At 39.2% G+C, this 14122-nt stretch overlaps 1 protein-coding gene across 6 annotated transcripts in view; it reads left to right on the plus strand.

Moving 5' to 3' along the window:
* Nucleotides 1-14122, plus strand: part of ZNF521 (zinc finger protein 521) — a 235116-nt gene that overhangs the window by 105701 nt on the left and 115293 nt on the right. For all 6 annotated transcript variants that reach the window (XM_082044778.1, XM_082044779.1, XM_082044780.1 and 3 more), the window contains one exon: nt 10188-10272. In XM_082044778.1, the coding sequence (XP_081900904.1) occupies nt 10188-10272 (85 nt within the window). The remainder of the gene's footprint in view (nt 1-10187; nt 10273-14122) is intronic.

A 14122-nucleotide genomic window follows, 5' to 3' on the forward strand; every position in this document is an offset into this window, starting at 1 on the left:
CGGCAGAAATGTGTCTCCTGCTAACATACATCCTCACCATGGGACATTTCAGGACAAGAGACAGTGAGCGCAAACTCACACACAGGAGGTTCCCTCTGAATGTCAAGAAACACTTTTGCAGTGGAGGTAACTGAGCACTGGCACAGGTTACTCAGAGAGGTTGTGTAGCCTTTGAGATGCTCATAAGCTATCTGGACATGATCTGGCTCCAGGTGGCCCTGCTTGAGCAAGGAGGCAGGACCAGAGCACCCCTAGAGATCAACCTCAACCATTCTATGTTGCTGTGGTTTCTGCCATCCTTTGGGCCTGTCTACCAGATGTATGTTGATGTCATCCTTTTCTTCCTTGATGGTTAAACCTTTGTTGCTAGGATATGGCTTCATATGTCAGGGAATAAAAGGGTGAGGCCTCTTCTGATACTGAGCATCTCAGTACAGGCCTAACAGTAATAATGTGCAAAACTGGGGAAAAAGCCCTGTCTTGCAATTTTTATTAGAGGCCTGAATTCCTCAAGATGAAAACCTCATATGAATTCATTGGTCATTCGTGATGTCTGTGAAATGCCTCTGAAGAGTGGTTTTAAAATACAGCCACTTACAAATACAGCCATTTAAAAGTTGCTTGCTGCTTGTGTACTCAAAAACAAGGTGGGAGGTAAGAGAGAAGGCCATTTGTCCTATTTGATCATGCTTCAACAGTTTTGGTATCCTGCATGGGATAGACATACTCTGTTTCTTACCTATTGTCCAGATTCAACATTCTGTGCCAAAAGGCACATCTAATGGCTATTCATATCTGGAAAGCCATCTCTTCCTCTCTACATTTTCCAATAGGAAACAGGGTGGTTCACCAACAAAGAATGATCTGAGACTCCAGGCTTCCAGATTTCCTTTCGTACTTGTTTTCCCACTGCTTCAACAGTCCTCTTTTCGGTTTTTGCTCTGGTGCCTGGAATAGGTTCAGTGCCAAACTACAGGAACATGGCTGTCTGCATACAAAAAACTTGCCGCCATCACTGATAGTGGCCAACTTGCAATTGACCTTGTTCTGTTGTTTGGTGCTTCTTTCATAGGCCTGGTCAGGGAATGTCTGCATTGCCTGTTGATTTTCCTGAATTATCTGTCTTAACCATAACTCCTCTGTTTTCTTGCATTCCCTTCTTCACAGCTGGTAGTCCATATGATACTGGTTGAAACCCTGCAAACCTAGAAGTATGATATTCTGCTTCTGAAACAAATCCTGCAATCTCTTTTTTTCTGGTAGAGAAATAGTAGACTGAAGCCCCATGCAAAAAGAAAAGAGCTTATTACAGGATGTACCTAAGAGGAACTGCTGGAATTTTAAGAAGTAAAATGAGAGTAAAAGATTATTAAATGGGGCAGAGTGAATTCTGGGAAGTTCCCTTAATTCTCTTAGAGGAAACCAAGTACTTCTTCACAGGAAAAACGGGTGGGCACCAATCGTTGTGGGTAGCACTGAAGACTGGCTCGGCACAGAGTTGGTTTTGCTAGTACGCCTCTTCCTTGGGCAGCTGTGCTGCCCCAACGGAGGTTTTTCCAACTGGGCACGCAGTCAAGCATCATTGCAGTGTCAGCAGCTGTGTGCCAGCTCAGATGCTACCAGTGTATTTGTTAACATTGATGTGGCCTAAGAGTATCCATACGGGGTAGTACTATAATTACAGCAGTATGATTGTAGAACTCTGTTTGTGGCATATTTTGTAGTGTAGGCAAGCCTTCATGAAAACCCGGACTTGCCGGTGTGAATCCTTCATTTGTGAAGTCCCATTGACTTCCCCAAGTGCAGAGCTAATTGCATGAGAAGGATCTAAGGGGTTTAATCCTTCTCCTGATACTTAAGTGAAAATTAATTTCTTATATATTATGTATGAGTAATATATTTCTGTTTGTGCATTAATATTAATATTGCATATTTTTTGAGCACAAGTTCTATTTCATAGGATTAAATTATCTTGGAGAGAAATAGCATAGAATTCTGTAGGAATAAAGATTGAGTCGAAAGTGGACAATTAAGGGCAGGGTCCTGAGTCACACTTTGGAAAGTGAAATTAATCAGCACTGATTTTGCATAGTGTGGGAGAAAAGTAGTTTTAGTGTTTAACTCAAACCAAATAAGGTATATAAAAAGCCCCCGATATTGCCTTTCTTTTAAAATCTAGAGAGCTTTCACAAAATTTGTGATGGAAAAAAGAGACAAAAGAGTATTCTCTTGTGCGTACTTGCAAACTATTAATTTTATTGGGCTACATCTGTTGCTGATTGTTGGTGAAGAAAGTAGTGGCTTTATTGCACGACAGCCTGTCTCAGTATGCCTTTTTTTAAACAAAGGGAAAAAAGCAACTTTAAAAAGAAAGAAGTCTATCAGCTTACTCAGAATATCAGCTTTTTGCATCTCAGACCTGCCAAGTCATGCTCTGCTGCCTGTGCTTTGATGCCATGTTATCTTCAAAATTATCAGCTCAGTCTGAATCGTTGTTTCTCCTTGTGTCCACAGCCACGCAGCTGCTCCAGTACCAAGATGCTGAATGTTAGGATGCCTCTTGATGGCTTAGCAGCTCTCTGGCTTCAGAGGGTCGCAGACTGTCAGCTGCCTTTGATTTTAAGTGTGATGTAAGGACACGGAAAGAGATGGGGATGCTGACAGAAAGTTTGGTTTCTGATATAGTCAGCCCCAGATTCCTGAGCACTGAGCACATACACTTACAGTGCTCAGTGCTCAGCCTCAACCAGGATCAGGCCCTAGGACAGAAAAACAGAAAGACGCTTATTTGTTTTTCAGATCCCAAATCAAATTCACAGTCCTTAAAGCCATTTGTACACCTGAACTATGTGAACCTGATACAAAGCAATTGAGAGAAAATAAATATACAGCCACGTGCTGCCAGGTTTTAGAGTCACTTTCACGGCAGGTACCTCACTTCTTTACTGAGTTTCAAAGACTTAGAGAGTTTTGAAGTATTAGAGAGCTCGAAGAGAAGCAATGCAATTTTTAAGTGTTGCAAGATGTGGTTCTTTCTGCATGGGGATGTGAGACGTGAGCTAATGTACTTCATCAGCCAGGGGAAGGAAAGATTTGTAACTAAGAGACATTGAAGACAGGTGTGATTAAATGCAGAATCCAGAATGTAAAGGTGAAAGACAGAACAGCAGACAAAATCTTCAAGCAGAGTAGAGAAGGAAGGACTGCTAGGATGAACAGGTGTATTTCTGCCTTAATTCATTTTGAATATTAAAGCAATAAGTAACCATAATGAAATAAATTAGAAAAATAAATGTTTTTCTCCATTTTTTTGTTCGCTTACCTTATGGGATTGATTGTATTCTGTGTCTAGGCATGTGCACTCAGACCCCATTAAACTTAAGGCCCTGCTAAACTAAAGTAGAAGAATGGAAAAATCTTCATTGCTTTTTAAAAGCAATCAGGAAATACTAATTAAAGGGTGTTGTGTGAGCAATGAGAAGAGTTAGCAATTAGTCAGTCCAAAAAAAATGCAAGATGACAGTGCCCCATAAGCAAGATAAATAGCTAGCTATGCAGTGAAACTTGCTAACATATGCCTAGTTTTTTTAGAGCTTAAGGCTGACAAAGTAAGCATCCAGGAAGATAGAAAAGAAATCCTCAGTTAAGGTACTGTCAAAAATAATCTGAGCTATGATGAAAAATGACTAAATGGACAAATAGGCTGGGACTGTGGTTGCTCTTGTGCCTCATGCAGGGCCAAGCACACTGCAAACGCTTAGTAAAATAACAACGTAAAAAATCAGCTAGCAGCGTTAGGAGTTAGTACTGGCAAGGTGCTGTAGTTAGTGTGTAAGTTTTAACTTGTTTTTGATTTGTTGAAAGATACTCACTTTCTCTTGTCAGGTTACCTTTCTGTTGCTTTAACAGGTTGAATTAGCTCCACCCTGGATTTAATGTGAGGGAAACTGTGATTGAAGGCTTAGGGGGATTGGATTAGGAGGATGTGGGAGGTTTGGCATCTCTCTTTTGGCAGCGGCAGATTGTCTCAGCCATGTCATTGATCCATGCCCCCGGTCTGTGCTGAAACCGACTGGAAAAAGCCTTAAAGTCCCCTTCACTGGTGTGACAAGGGTAATCAGTGTACCTAGTTGTAAACAGGAGGTTACTGTTAGGTTAACAGGTACACGTCAAAGCCATTTTTGGTGGTGCATGCAGGAGAGGTCTGAAAGGAGTACAGAATAAACTAGGGATGCCTGCAAGCCTATACAGAAAAGAGGGAATATGCTACATTAGAAGCTATAAGACATATTTTTGGTGAGTTCTCATGTAGGGAACAAGTATTCAGTTAAAAGTGGGATACAGGAGATATAGAAATGGTATATGTAATCAAGGAAACCAATACTGTTAAAAAAACGCTTTGTCGTGTAGCTTGTGGCATATCCTCCCCATGGAGAAAAATGAAGTATGGTTTAGGCATAATATAATGGAATATAGTATACGGAAAGTGACTCACAAACACAGAAAAATACCCATCCCAAAATTCTCAGAGAAAGGAGCTGAAGATAAAAAGAAACATTAAACAGATAAATTTAGTCCTTTAGGAAGAGGTATCAACAGCCTGGGAAAAGTCTACTAAATAGACACTTAACTGGGGATGTAAGGATTATGCATGAATTTACTGGTTTGTGAGCTTGATTTAAACAGTGAGGAACATGAGAGAAAGGCTAATCAAAGACATGATAGAAGAACACCTAGAAAGTTTGGATTTAATGAAGGATAGAGGGCAAAGATTCACAAAGGGAGGATTGTGCTTAAAATTTTCAATAAAGAGTATTGTGAGAGAGTAGCCACAAGTGCTGACAGAGAAGCCTATAAACATGATTTACCAGGATTTTAGCAAAGCTTTTGAAACAGTATAGCACAAAAGACTAATCTGTTGAGTGAATAAGTATGGCATAGGGAGAGGTACTTTCTTTGATTAAAAAAGAAAAGAAACACTGGCTTGGGTATGGAAAGCATAGGAGTCTTGTGAATTGAAGCAGGTTAGGTTGGAGGGGTGTGAATAATGGAAAGCCTTAAGAATCATTATTTGCACCAATTTTCCTGAATTTATGCAGCATATCAGTAGTCTGGAAGAAAGAATAAGTGGTAAGGTGATGAAATTCCCTGATAGTACAAAACTGGGGAAATGTCAGAACAAAATAGGCAGGTGATAAAATTCTTAATGACTTTGACAAGGAGGTGGAGCATGGGCAGATAAGTAGCATATGCAGTTCATTTTCAAGTAATATAATGAGGCTGGGGAGTAGAAACCTTCAACAGTCACAGGGCATGGAAGACTACACAGAAGGATCTTCTTCATTTCTCAATACAACTGTCAGTCCTCTAGTAGGGTATTTATTAGTCGGTTTACTTTGTTTATAAAAGCAAATACAATTCTGGACACAGAATTGAAGTACCAGTTGAAAGACCATATTCTTGGGACGTTTATAAAAGCAGCAAAGCCTCATTTGATATAACTTGGACACTTAGGGCACCTTTATAGAAAAGAAATTCTGAAAACTGTGAAGTGACAAGTGAGGATCAAGATAATAATTAAAGGTCTAGATGACATTAATTATTCAAAAGGTTAGAGAGAAACGTGTATGCTCTGCCTGCATCGAAGATCCAGTCCAAAGCTCATTAAAGGCAGTCACAGAAAAGCTTTGCAAGCCCGAAGGCTTTAAGTTGGTTCTGAAAACACGAATGCAAACGAACAGGAATGCAAGAGGCAACCAGATTGCCCAGTGCTCTTGTGGGACACCTAGTCCAAGCAGTTATTCTTCAACAACAATTTTGAATGCCCCCAGGAATGACTTGGCCTCATATTTACGCTCAGCATGTAGGAAAGAAATTGACACAGGTTCTTGACAGGAGGGGGTTTAGTGAAGGTTTGTGGGCTTGTTTATTGAAGAGTTTTTCATGAAAATATGAGGCTACAATAATGTAAGAAATAAAAGGAAAAAGTTAAACCACTTTCCTAATCCCATCTGATAATGTATGTGTCACTCTCCTAGGAGCAAATCTTTGGAAGTTTTGCAACAAGGCACAGTTGAGAGTGCAGTATGGCTTCTCCAATGCAATGCTGGCCCTGCCTGAGTCCATATAGAAATGCACTGGGAAGGGTCTTCTGTGGCCCACCCACTGTTGCTGGTATGAAATTATTCTGTAACAAGGAATGTGCGTCTGCTTTTTTTTGTGTGTTTGAAGGAGAGAATGGGAAAGATGTCATGTTTCTGTCTCTCACAGGAGGCTGCCAGGTGTCCTCTGGCAAATGCAGTGGTGGCAGGTGAGGGTGGAAGTGCCCCCAGCTGTCTACCCTTCATCATTATGTGGGGCTGGTGTGCCCTGGGCTGTGAGCTGGATCAGCAAGGCCTGGGTGTCTGCTCTGTCCTGCTGAGCCCTCTGTGGGCAGAGGTGACTCAGGCAGAAGGGCAGGGAGCTCAGCCAGGGTTCCTCGCTCTGAATAGCTGCAGCAAGGCAAGGCAAGAGTGGCTCTCACAGCACCATGCTGCTCCCTCTGTGGAGCCATCTTCTATCACAAAGGGCCGGAGACACTCAAGAGAGATTCAAATTGCTGGAGCAAGTTCAGAAAAGGGCAACAAAGCTGGTGATGGGCCTGGAGCACAAGTGTGATGAGGAGCAGCTGAGGGAACTGGGGCTGTTTATCCTGGAGAAAAGGAGGCTGAGGGGAGACCTTATGGCTGTCTACAGCTACCTGAAAGGAGGTTGTAACACGGAGGGTGTTGGTCTCTTCTTCCCAAGTAACAAGCAATAGGACAAGAGGAAATGGCCACAAGTTGCACCAGGGGAGGTTCAGATTGGATATTAGGAAAAAATTCTTCACAGAAAGGGTTGTCAGGCATTGAAACAGGCTGCCCAGGGGAGTGGTGGAGTCACCATCCCTGGAGAAGTTTAAAAGATGCATAGATGAGGTTCTTAGGGCCATGGTTTAGAGCCAGTGTTAGGTTAACGGTTGGACTCAATGATCTTGAAGGTCTTTTCCAACTGAAATGTTTCTATGATTCTATAAATGCCTCCTTGAGTCATGACAATTTTTCTCCTGTGTTGTGTTACACAAGTGCTGCAAGGCTTCTTCCCCAGCTATCCAGGAAAGGAAAACAGAGCTGCAATACCCTAGGGCTCATTTTTGTCTTATTGCCGAAGTTTCCCTTTTGTGGGAACACAGAGTGAGGAGGGGCTGGGTCTCCCCCTGGATCTCACCCCAGTAGGGAATTGGGACTAGCCAGAACCCAGCAGCTCCACTAAACAGGTGCAAGTCCCATGGTTCTGACAAAGCTTGTGGGACTAACTGTAGGTTGCAGTGGAAAAGGGCTTCTGTAGAATGCAAAACATATGGAAATAAGTATGTGGTTTTTGTTCAGCGTGGTGTGAAAATGACTGGGTTTGATCGCTTTGAAAATCTAAGAGTAAATGGAATTTACTGAGTTTGCTTTTAAAATAAAAACTTAACCATGCACAAGTTTAGACACTTTGAGATGACTGTGTGTTGAGCTAATAAAAGTTGATGTCGACATTTTAGAATATGTTCAGAAACAAAAAAGAGCTAGTGTTTGATCAAGCAGCAGTCACAAAAACATTCTTCCCTTCATGATGAAAAGAAAACCTCTGTGTGTGATTCTGCAAATATGTCAGATGTTTTTGAAGAGGCTAGTAACTGCTAGTAAATTATTATTTTTTGTTATTGTCAAATGACTTTATTGTTTGGCATTAGGCTTCAAAAAATTCCCAACCTTTGTATGTGTTGTTATTATGTACATCAGTCATAATTTTGCCGACAATTCCTGACATGCACTCTGCATTGCTGTGCTAACAAGAGAAAAGACCAGCCATTAAGTTTATGTTTCTTTGTTTTTGAACAAAGTCACATATCAGGAATAATGCTAGGGGTATGCTAATAAACAATATATAGTGCCAGTCATCAGGGAGTAAGAAATATATTCTAACTAGTTCTAAAGGGAAACTATGTTTTAAAAAAAGAGAAGAGTGATTGTTATTTATGTAGTATTGTTGTTCTATATGTCAGCATCAAAAAGCATCTTGTAAAGAGCTTATCATAATAAATCATTGATCGTGACTGTCATTATTTATAGGTCTTTGATAGACCTAGATGTAATGCAGTAAGGTTAAATTTACCAACATATAAGAGGAAATCCTTTGACTAAATCTGGATTTCTACCAATGTTACCAGTATTGTCAGAAAAACAGGAAAGAGAAGTGTTGTATCTTTTAGAACAGCAGGCTTTACAGATCGTAACTGTTAAACTGAGTCAAAGCAGCTTTGTTTTCTGGGTGCTCATTGATTCCATTTGTCTACATAAGTATCTAACTTGGTTACATTTCAGAAAGCTAAAGTTGATTTAAATGAAAAACAGGGGGAAAAAAAGGCTTATGATTGTTTCCACTGAGAAGCCATGCAACGAATTTGTTATTGTCATCAAGAAAATTAAAATAGCCTCTGTGTATGAGAAGCAATGGGAGATTTGTAAAGAGGAACCCACAGGAACACTTAATTTCAGAGCTGGCTTTGGTTAGTCACTAATTTTTCAGTTAACTTGGTAAGAAAAAACGATATATGTTTCAAAAGTAATATTCCTGCCTATAGGCTTGAAGTAGAAAGGTACTTAATGAATGGGCACTTTATCTGTCTGGGACAAGGCATCTGAATTTAGATGCTGGTAGCAAATCCAGCAAGTCTTTAAAAATGTTTAGAGTCAGGGAAAAAAAAAACAAAAACCACTTTTTTTTTTTCTTAAATTGATATACCAGCTGCATAACACTCTTCAGAAGTTGAATATATACAGGACAGGCTGTATTTTTGATGCGCATTATCCATTGAACCCTACTTCTCCCCCAACTAATATATATGCAATCTGCAATTTTACTACATTTGTGCCAGCTTTTTGTGACTTTACATTCTTTAAAAAATATGTTTGTTTTCTTTTCTTTTTTGCTGATGTAGGCAAGGTGCCTGTGGCTGTACAGAAAGATACGTGTCTCTTGAGCTAGTGCCTTGATGTGGCAGTTCAGGGCTTACCTTGCCTTCGTTGCATCTTCAAAACAACAATTGAGCTCTCCAGGACTGTTACCTTAGGACTTAAGTCCTTGATACTACAATTATGCAGTTGAATAATTTTATGAATCTGACTTGTCTCATTAAATGCCTGGATAACTGCAGATTTTAAGTCTTATGATGAAAAACCAAAATCTTACTTTCGAATATACTCTTTAGTTTTAGCTTTTAAAGCAGTGCTTTCCAATATTGAATCTCTGGCCAGTTCAGGTCAGGAAAAATAATAATAGAAACTACAAACACATTCTTAGGATGTTGAAATGTCTTGGATGAGTGATATACCTTGTAGAAAAATGAAATAGCAGATCTTTTTTGAAAGACACCAAGACATAAATGCAAAACTTTTCCTGTGCATGAAAGAAAGCAGAGTAATACATTTCCTGGTTTATAATGAAATTTGATCTGTACACACAATGATTTTTAAGTCAGGCGCAATCTGATGTGGCCAGAAGGATTGCTCTCTGGCTGGTTTCCAGACAGCCTTCCCAGTTTTAGCGCAGCTTTGCCAATAGATACTGAAGCAACTGCCCGGTCACAGTAGCCATTTGTCGAGACTAGCAGGGGTTTTTCCCTCCTTGAAAGATGTCGAAGATGACCAACCATTGAAAATGTGCGGTGCGGAAGAGGTTCTGCAGCCCAGTGGAGAATGAGGGAGAAGCGGGTCTCCGATTTCTGTGTTCTGCTCTTGTCTTCTCCCCAGTTCTGTAGTAGGCCTAATCTGTTGGTATAAAATGAAGGATTCACGTTGATTTCAGCATTGTTTGGATCACATCCCATATATCCTCATGGCATTTTGCTTTCCGTGAATGTAAAGCTGGTGTTTTAGCACTCCTGGTCTGACAATGGAGTTAAAAGGCTGAAAAAGCCAATCATGTCTACAGAGTTGTCAGGAAACTCAGATAAAAGGTACTACAGAACTGCAGAGTGTTATTGTTTAATATTAGTAATTAAGCCTTAATGAAAACACTGCTGGAGAGCTTTAAATGACCACTTTAAACTCAGTATTTTGAGTTACGATGAAATGGTTCCAATTGCATGTTTCAGTAAATTTTATCTACCCTTGTTTCTTTAGAAGAAGACCTACCAGTGCATCAAATGTCAGATGGTTTTCTACAATGAATGGGATATCCAAGTTCATGTTGCAAACCACATGATTGGTAAGTGAAGCACTAAAACTTCTCAAAGACAGATAGCCATATCTCTTACTCATGATCATCATTGCCTCTAAAATTAAACAGAGTTAAGGAGAAATTAATTGTGCATCCATCAATGATTAACCTAAGCATGATTGATTTTTTTATTCATATTATTAGACTTGATAAAGCATTAGCATATTTTATTTTCTGCAAGGGCTAGTTTAGACTTCTGCAGAGAATTATATATCCACTGCCAGTCAAAACACAGGTGATTAGCAAATTAAACTTCTAATCATTTTTGCATTATTGAAAACAAACTAACAGGAATGGTTAATGAACTGGATGTTAGCTTTCCATAGAGTTTTAGACAGGTTTTAATTTCAGAAGTTATTATGGTAATGACACTACTGTGTACTTCTCAAGCACCTTGGTACCAAAATCAAAACTGGCGAGTTTTTGTCATTAGGAAACATAAATAATTAAAATGACCATAAAATAGTATTGTTTGTTGTGTTTGAGCAGTCTGGAAAAAAATCCTGAGTGTATCTCTATACAATTAAATACTATAATTTCTTTGGAAAAATAAGGAATTGTAGTATTCAGTAATGGAATCTGCTCTTTAAGGTACAGGCATTTTAAAAAGTCTTTTAGGATTCCTGAACCCAAGCCTGGCTTGATGTTTACAAGGCTGTAAATTGGAATAAATTGGAATAAAACAAAAGCTGCTTTTTCTTTGATATTCATATTTTCCTATTATTTGCTTATTCCCCTAGGATTACCCATAATGTTTTCAATTTGGTAACCACTCAATAACAGCACTAAGAGTTCTATCAGCCAATTAAATTTATCAAGCACATCATTTGCCCGCTAATAAGATAACATTGCCAGGGTTGTCTCATTTTGTTTTTAGCTCTTTTACAAATTTCGCATTTCAAGACAGAAATGGATACTATTGATTTTATACTCCTGCTTCCCTTACACTGTTTTTATTGTTATAATAATATAAAAGTATGCAAAGCGTAGACCAAACTATATAGTTTGGAAGCCAGTAATTACAGATCCAACAGAAGAGCATTTACTGGGGTTTTTTTCAATTTATAACTTAAAAATATGTAGTTTGATGCTCGTTTTTTTTTTCCTTTCAAGGTAGCATGCAGATTTCTTCCATAAGCACTAGAAATTTGGCTGCACTGTAGAAGAAAGTTACCTGCCAAAACTTAATAGCCCATTTTTCCAAGTACTTTATTTATAAGTTTTAATACATTTACAGCATGAACAGTTTATATACTTTTCATAAAAATGAATAAATGCAAATGACGAGCTGGTTTTTAAAGGAGCAAAGTGATTCGCCTGTTGGATTAAGCCTTAGTTTTGATATGTTGTGTCTTCAGGAAGGAGATAATTTGAACTGCTTCACAGCATTCAATCTGGGTCAGTAACATGGAATTTAAAAGTAGGTTATTCCAACAAGAGAACTCCCCATTTCTGCTATTTTCTTTGAATCCAGTGCTTGACATGTTCTTAATTGTAGCATATAGTGACACTGAAACGTGTTAGGGAATATGGGCACTGCAGGTAAGGGGTGATGCTGGAATGGCAGAGTGGTGTCTTTTCTTGCCACCCACTTCCCAAGTGCCTCACATTCTCAGAACAGGAGCCCACTTCTTTCATGAAATACTCACATATTCTTTTCTTTTTTTTTTTTTTTTTTTCCCTCTATTTTCTGGCTGAGTTTAGATAAAGGGTCAGAATGGGAGGAGAGAAAGAAGGAGAGAGTCAGTAAAGCAGGACAAATCCAGTTAGCTAGCTTTAGCCTGCAGATGTGAAAAGACTGTGATTTTCTTAAACTGGGCTATTAACTGCCTATGTTTTATTTCTAAAAGCTGGATGAGGTTGAATGAGAAAGAGAAGCTTTTAAAAATATTTAATTGTTTTGTCTGTTTTGTATCTAATCATGCATGATATTGCTTCATGACATAACCATAGTGACACAGATTTAAATGTTCTTAATATAAAATCTTCCCAGTGAAATAAAGAAGGAGCTTGCAAAACATGCAGGGAGATTTGCCGGTCATGCTTGTGGTAATCTGCGTTCAGTGAAAGATTCTTATCTGCACTGCCAGGCTTAACAGTGCAGCTCCTAATGATGTAGCCTCGCTAAGCAAATGCAAGGGGATTTTGTGTTGGGGTGGAGTGAAAGGAATATCAGCGTTCCAGAGAGTTTTGAATGTGACCTCGAAATTGAAGCACAGTGAAAAATAATTTGTGATCTCCAATTCTGTTAGCCTTCTCACCATTAATTGGATTTTTCCTTAGCTATCTTTCTATTTCACTCTCCCTCCTCCCCTTTAATTTATATCATTGTTCACAAGCCTTTTGCCAAGACCACATTCTGTCTAGAGAGAAATATTCAAGGGGTGACACCAAGCTATTTAAAATTGGCCTTTGTTTATATGCCTCTATAGGTAGGCTTATAATATTTATATATAATACAGAAAACATGCATGCAAACACATTTTTGTGAATATATAATACATATCACATATATCTATCCATATGCGTGTATATCAATATGTAGATTGAAAAATATGTTAGATGAAACACTTAAGTGAATATTGACTTGTTGACACAGCACATTTCCCAAAGAAAAAAACTGGTTTCCTAAACACATTGATCCCTCCCTTTTTTTATATGTCTCTGATAAAAATATGTCTTCCTGCCCTGCTTTCCCAGTAGGAGACTGGCAGAACAAGCTGTAGTGTCTTGGCTCCTCTGGGGAAGGGAAGCTGAGAAAGCTTTAGGAAGAGAAAGAGAGAAAAGGAGGGACTTCAAATGTGAGAGAGAGGGAAGGTAATCTGGGAAGGCAGGCGTTAAACATCAAACAGTGCGATAATCCCTAGATCAAATGTAGGGGCAATAAATGCCTTTACGGACATCACCACACAGCCTCAGCAACTGGTATTTCCTCTCCTAGCAAAGTGCTAGCTTTGTGTTCTGGTTATTGATGGAGGTAATGTCTTCTTACCTGAAGGATTCCATAACCATAATTCAGGGAAAAGAGAAGAGGGGAGGCAACTGAGACATGGGACAAACAGGAAGGTGGAAAGTCATCTGCCAAACTCCACTCAAAAATGGGTGGGAACCACTAACAGAGGTACATGCTCAGCCAACTGAGGAAAGTGGTTGGTGCTCACTGTCCTTTTTACAGTTTGGGAGCCTAGAAAAGTTGATGGTGTCCCATCTAATTGCTGTGCCCCTTGAACATGATCCCAGGGTGTAAGCTGAGTTCATGTTACTGACACTCACAGAGAGATGTTGCATTATAGGAGGTCACTGAGGCAAAGATTTCTTTATGACACTCCAGTGTGAAACTTAGACTTTTAAATAAGGCAACCAGAATTACTTTGTTGGCTAAAATAGCTCCACTGAGGGCAGGCATTTTTAGGTTGTGTGTATGTGTGTGTTTTTATCTAATCAAATATAATCTCAACCAGACATTTAGCAGGGGAAGAGGGATTAGAGGCTATTTGAAAAGCCTCTTACTCTTTTTTGTTAGGAGAGTATATAGTGTTTTATACAGATTTTATTATACGTTTCAATCAATTCCACAAGAGGGATTATGCCACCTAATGGAAAAGAAAGTCTGCAGATGACCCAATGAATGTAACCTCAAGTATCTTTGACAACAATACAATTTACATTTGTTATTATACAAGTTATGTATTAAAAAAAAGTCAGAGAGATGGCTTTCCTCAGTAACTACGTGTTCATCACTTCTAGAACTTCCCATTTTAAAACTGTTCCTCCATCTTTAATCAAGTCTTCCCAGCGTCTTTGTGATGGGACAGGGCAATAGGCTTTTTCCATTGGA

Source organism: Streptopelia decaocto (assembly GCF_964273445.1).
Source record: "Streptopelia decaocto genome assembly, chromosome: 2".
Taxonomy (NCBI): Eukaryota; Metazoa; Chordata; class Aves; order Columbiformes; family Columbidae; genus Streptopelia; species Streptopelia decaocto.